General features: G+C 49.7%; 1 protein-coding gene across 2 annotated transcripts; it reads left to right on the top strand.

Annotated features, from left to right (window-relative positions):
* The first annotated feature begins 828 nt into the window (after positions 1–828).
* DLX1 (distal-less homeobox 1) lies at positions 829–3,752 on the top strand. 2 transcript variants are annotated; one of them, XM_044666505.1, is made up of 3 exons: positions 829–1,141; positions 1,836–2,035; positions 3,498–3,752. In XM_044666505.1, exons 1-3 carry the CDS (start codon positions 829–831, stop codon positions 3,750–3,752), a joined length of 768 nt encoding a protein of 255 aa, XP_044522440.1. The 2 variants fall into 2 exon arrangements, with proteins under 2 accessions (XP_044522440.1, XP_044522441.1); XM_044666506.1 differs by lacking the exon at positions 1,836–2,035 and having other exon boundaries at positions 3,498–3,502.
* The last annotated feature ends 1,590 nt before the right edge of the window (positions 3,753–5,342 follow it).

The raw sequence follows: 5,342 nt of genomic DNA, 5'->3' as shown, positions 1-5,342 counted from the left end.
TAGGGTGGAAGGAGGCGCTTTCCCCCTCGGGCTCTCTGCTCCGCACCCAGTCCCAGGGGTGTATTCGCGTGCTGGCGCCTAACACGATGCGGTCCAGGGGAAGCGCGGATTGGGGTGGAGGTGAGGCCAGTCTTGAGACTGTAGGCCATCCTCCATCCTCTCCCCCCCCTCCCCGCTTTAGGCTGGGGACCCAGAGGACCAGAGGAGGTGGAGACGTTGTGCAAGCGTGGCAGCGACTGCAAGCTGTAGCACCCGGGGTCCCCCAGTGAGGGGGGCGGGCTGGCTGAGAAGGGGGTGGGGGAGTCGCTGGTTGGCTTCTCAGGAAGAAGGCGCTTTGAGGGAGGAGGGAGAAGGAAAGAGAGGGTAAAGAAGTTAGGGGGGGGGAGCAGTGGAGGGGTTGTAAACTCTCCCCGCTCTGGCGCCTGCCGCCGCATTGTGATCCCTGGCGTGTTGCTCTATTGCAGATGATCACTCGCAGGGGCGCGGGGACGCATCTCTCCCAAGTCCTGCTCGCCTCGCTCCCTCTAGTCCAGCCGAGCCAAAGCACCTCGGACCAATCCCAGGCGATTATGCAAGACGGCGGACCAATCAGATCCTCCAGCTCATGAATATTCATGACCTTGGCTGAGTCAAAGCTTTGAGGCGAGTTTGGGGAGCTCGGCAGCATCATGCTTAGACTTTTCAAAGAGACAAACTCCATTTTCTTATGAATGGAAAGTGAAAATCCCTGTTCCGCTTAAATTGGGTTCCTTCCTGTCCTGAGAAACACAGAGACCCCAAAAAGGAAAGCAGAGGAGAGAGACCCACACCTAGACCCAGCAAGAAGAAATGACCATGACTACTATGCCAGAAAGCCTCAACAGCCCCGTGTCGGGCAAGGCTGTCTTTATGGAGTTTGGGCCGCCCAGCCAGCAAATGTCTCCTTCTCCCATGTCCCACGGACACTATTCCATGCACTGTTTACATTCTGCTGGCCACTCGCAACCCGACAGCTCCTACAGCACGGCCTCATCCTTCTCCAGACCGCTGGGCTACCCTTATGTCAACTCCGTCAGCAGCCACTCGTCTAATCCCTACATCAGTTCAGTGCAATCCTATCCCAACAGCTCCAGCCTGACTCAGACCCGGTTAGAGGAGACAGGTATGTGCACTTGGCTTTCCACAGGGAGGAAGGGGGAGGAGGTGTGAGGAGGGAGAGAGAGAGGGAGAGAGAGAGAGAGAGAGAGAGAGAGAGAGAGAGAGAGAGAGAGAGAGAGAGAGAGAGAGAGAGAGAGAGAAAGGGAGGGGGAGGGCGGGAGAGAGCGAGAGGTTTCGGGTATCAGTCTATGCATCCATATCCTATCAAAGAAAAAAAAATTTTAAACTCATAACCATCAAGAAAAGAATAAATCCAGCGTTCGTCCTCCCGAATTGGCTGTGTCTCTGGGCGGCTCCGTGTGCTGAGCACACAATGCCCCTCTGGAAAACAGAAACCCAGATGTGCACATATTAGTCTTGGTAATTATTTATTGCGTAGCGCTATAAACAATGTATGCAATTAAGGGTAATTAAACCTAAACTGCAGCCTGTAAAAATAGCAAACTTTCCCTAAGAAGGAGCCCAAGCTTCTGAAATAGCCCCCCAGCCTTTGTGAGAGGGATTTGATCTTGGTTTTTTCCCCCTTTCCCCCATCTCTTTCCCACTCTGCACTTCTCCCCCCACCTTGTTGCTGCTTCTGCCCTTCTCTCCGATTGTTATTAATTCTCGTTGTGATGAGCACCATCAGCACCGCCACCACCACCACCATCATTATTATTATTATTAACGGCTGCACCTTTTCTTTGCTGTTATTCCAGGAGCAGACTCGGAGAAAAGCACCGTGGTAGAAGGAGGGGAAGTTCGTTTCAATGGGAAAGGGAAAAAAATTCGCAAACCCAGGACTATTTATTCCAGTCTGCAGTTGCAGGCTTTGAACAGGAGGTTCCAGCAAACTCAGTACCTAGCTCTGCCGGAAAGAGCGGAGCTCGCAGCCTCACTGGGACTCACGCAGACACAGGTACAAGAGAGAATCCTCTCCTACCACTCACACAGGCCTCTTTTCATCCCTCTTTGCTTTGGCTTTTTTCCTCTTCCGTACATGTACACATAGAACATATATATGTCATGTTATATATAATCTCTCAGTCTCTCTGGCTGCTCTCGATCCCCTTTTACCAGTGATCCTTTGCCACACTTTGATTCCCCGGCAGTCTGATCTGTGAAGCAGTAGGATTTCCTGGTTAGGTTTTGTTTTGGGGGCTCCGGGGCCGCACGTGCCGGAACAACTGGAACAATAGAGACCAGACGGGTCCTAATCCCCTCTATGGCTTTGAAGTGCGTTGCTAATCACTCAGCCTTTTGGCACGGTGAAGCAGCCACCCTGCTTTTCTTCCTAGTCCTCCTCCTCCTCCTCCTCCTCCTCCTCCTCCTCTCCTACTTTGTTGGTGGGAGCAGGGGAGCTTTCCTCCCCACCCCGAGGCTACAATCACCTTTAGCTGATCATAACGGGAAAACAACTTAACTTGGCTTAGCCACATTTGAGATTTTCTCTGAGAGAAGCGGCGAGCTTTCTTTCTCATAGGAGCATTGTCATTCGGAGATATTCTTGGTTTTGAATGTCCCGGGCCGGTATTTGGAGCAGGGGGGTGGGGGGAGCAAACAAACACAAAAGCAATGATTGGTTTGAGCCCAGAGAAATGTCAAACGTAACACCATCTTCTCAGCCAACTCTCCCGAGGGCAAAGAAAGCAGTGAGAAGAGAACGGCGTGGACTCGAAATAAATTTCCTAAAACAGCTTCTGCAGTTTCCACACTTTCGTTTTTATTATTTTTATTTTCTAAATGTGTGCTTTAATTGGAACTGGAAGGGCTGTTCATGGGTTCTCAGCTTCTGGTAGTCGACAAATAATGGAAGAGCCAGTGAGATTATTAGTGCTCCTCTCTGGCTCAGGCAGGGCAATACCCTTTATTCTTTCTCTTCTTCTATTACTCTCTTCCCCTAGCTCATCAACCTCCTCAGCAGCCCCCTCCCCTCTCCCCCCTGCACCTTCCAACACACACACACACACATATACACATACACACGCCATTCTTGCTCTTTTAAAACTCATTCTCTCTCCCCTAAAAAGGCGGGTCACTCTCAGCAGAGCCCGGGATCCCCAACTTGGCTCCCTGGATGGAATTTTCTCTCTGTGCTTCCTCTTTTCCAACACTTAGGCGCGATGGGCTGGTCACTGGCTTCATTATTAAAAGTTAACGCGCAGGGGTTAGGTTCGGAGAATCGCCCTGCTTTCTCTCAGTGGAAGCGCCGTTGCCCAGTGGGCTCAGTGAGTCCTGGCTTTGCGGGACTTTTCCCTCTTCCCTCCTCTTTCCTTTCTCTCCTTTCTCCCCGTCCTCCCCAGTCATAAATCCTCTCCCTCGGAGCACAGTTCCACCTACACCCCCGCCCCGAGTCACGTCTGTGGTGTTTGGTTTTGCAGGTTAAAATCTGGTTCCAGAACAAGCGGTCCAAATTCAAGAAACTGATGAAGCAGGGAGGGGCCGCCCTTGAGAGCAGTGCTCTGGCTAACGGCCGGGCTCTGTCGGCCAGCTCGCCTCCAGTTCCCCCGGGCTGGAACACCAGCAGCTCCTCCAGTAAGAGCTCTACTGGCAATGCGGGCACCTACATCCCGAGCTACACGTCGTGGTACCCCTCAGCCCATCAAGAAGCTATGCAGCAACCTCAGCTCATGTGATTTACAAAAACAAACCAACCCAGCTTCCTTCCTGCCGCCTCTCCCCACCCAGTACCCGGGTCCCCACTTGTCTCCCCAGCCCAGCCCAGTCCAGCCCAGCCCACCCCCGGTTGACACGCACTATGGGTCTAGAGGAGAAGGAAGAGCCAAGGAAGGGAAAAACACAAAGGATGCAAATCACCACCGTCGCCAACCACCATTGTTCAGCACCAGTCTCCAGATAGACCACCGAGTGCACTGGACCTCTTCAGACCCGGGAGAGCCTTCGGTTGGATGGGGCTCCAAATTCTGGCATGCCGCAGACGAGCGCAGATGTGACGCAGCGGAGTTGTTTCCCATGTGCTGACAGCTGAGAAAGCTGCCTCTAAGCTCTGGTAGATCACCCAGAGGACAGCCTGGGATCAGGGAGACAATTCGACCCTCAGCTTTGTGGGGCGATCAGAAAACAAAACAAAACAATGTTTGTAGAAACACGCTCTTTTCTGTCCTGTCTGTCTCCTCGTCTTTCTCTCTGTCTCTGTGCCCTGATCAAATATAGGTCATTTCATTTGTTCCCCCACCTTTACAGCCTCTTTGATAGCAACGAGGGCATCCAAGGGGAGAACCCCTTCCCTCTCAATCCCAACCCCTTGTAATAGTTTGGGAAAAAATTTTTTGGACATTCTCCTGTGCCCTGCCTATCCATATGTGTAGTTTGCTGGGGTGGGATGGGAGGAAAGGGAGGGGAAGGGATTTTATTTATTGACAAATTGACTTAAACTACCACTATCTGAGTGCTAGACACTTGGGGAATATATTTGGCTTGCAAAGTGCACTGTTTGAAAGCACCGTTTACTTTAATCAAAAAAGGAAAAAAATAATAAGGATGTGATTTTTAACTTTTACAATAACTTTTATACTTCGATGATGTGGAGAGGTTGGGTCCGAATGATTTGCGTTTTTTCACATACTCAGTGTTATTTAAAAGAGAGAGAGAGAGAAAATGAAAACAAGTGAACACAATTTCATTCATCCTCCGAGTGGTCGTTTGCTTCGGGGGAAAAAATTTGAATTCCCTTGGTTGTGTGTGTGTGTGTGTGTGTGTGTGTGTGTGTGTGTGTGTGTGTGTGTGTGTGTGTGAGAGAGAGAGAGAGAGAGAGAGAGAGAGAGAGAGAGAGAGAGAGAGAGAGAGAGAAAGAAAGAGGGGTCTCCTCTTAGTGGAAAAGAAAGGGAGGAAGAGATGAAGTGAAATTATTCCAATGGGCTTTGAATTGAGACAGTGCAGCTTTAAAACCGATCTCCAGAGGCTTTGCCACAGAAAAATGCCAATCAAAAATCTATGTGCACATATTCCAGTGCAGGATCTAATCGCTGTACATATTATTATTATTGTTATTATTATTATTATTGTTCTGTAAACATGTTGCACAAATTTAGCCTTTTTCGTTCCGTTTTGTGTGGCTGTAAAACAAGATGCTTTGTGAAATGGGAATCTTGACATTTTACTTGTGAAATTTGGAAAATGTGATCAATTGAAATCAACTGTGTTTAGTGTTCTATATGTCAAAGTTTAGTTTTATATTGAGAATGTTAACTTATTGCTTTGTATCT

Source organism: Gracilinanus agilis, chromosome 3, assembly GCF_016433145.1.
Source record: "Gracilinanus agilis isolate LMUSP501 chromosome 3, AgileGrace, whole genome shotgun sequence".
Taxonomy (NCBI): Eukaryota; Metazoa; Chordata; class Mammalia; order Didelphimorphia; family Didelphidae; genus Gracilinanus; species Gracilinanus agilis.
Note: the sequence above shows the minus strand (reverse complement) of the source record. Positions and strands in the feature narration are given on the sequence as shown.

Coding starts and splice junctions, on each gene's coding strand:
- DLX1 (XM_044666505.1), top strand. CDS start 829: ATGACCATGACTACTATGCCAGAAAGCCTCAACAGCCCCGTGTCGGGC. Junction 1,142..1,835: donor GACCCGGTTAGAGGAGACAG/GTATGTGCACTT, acceptor CTGTTATTCCAG/GAGCAGACTCGGAGAAAAGC. Junction 2,036..3,497: donor TGGGACTCACGCAGACACAG/GTACAAGAGAGA, acceptor TTGGTTTTGCAG/GTTAAAATCTGGTTCCAGAA.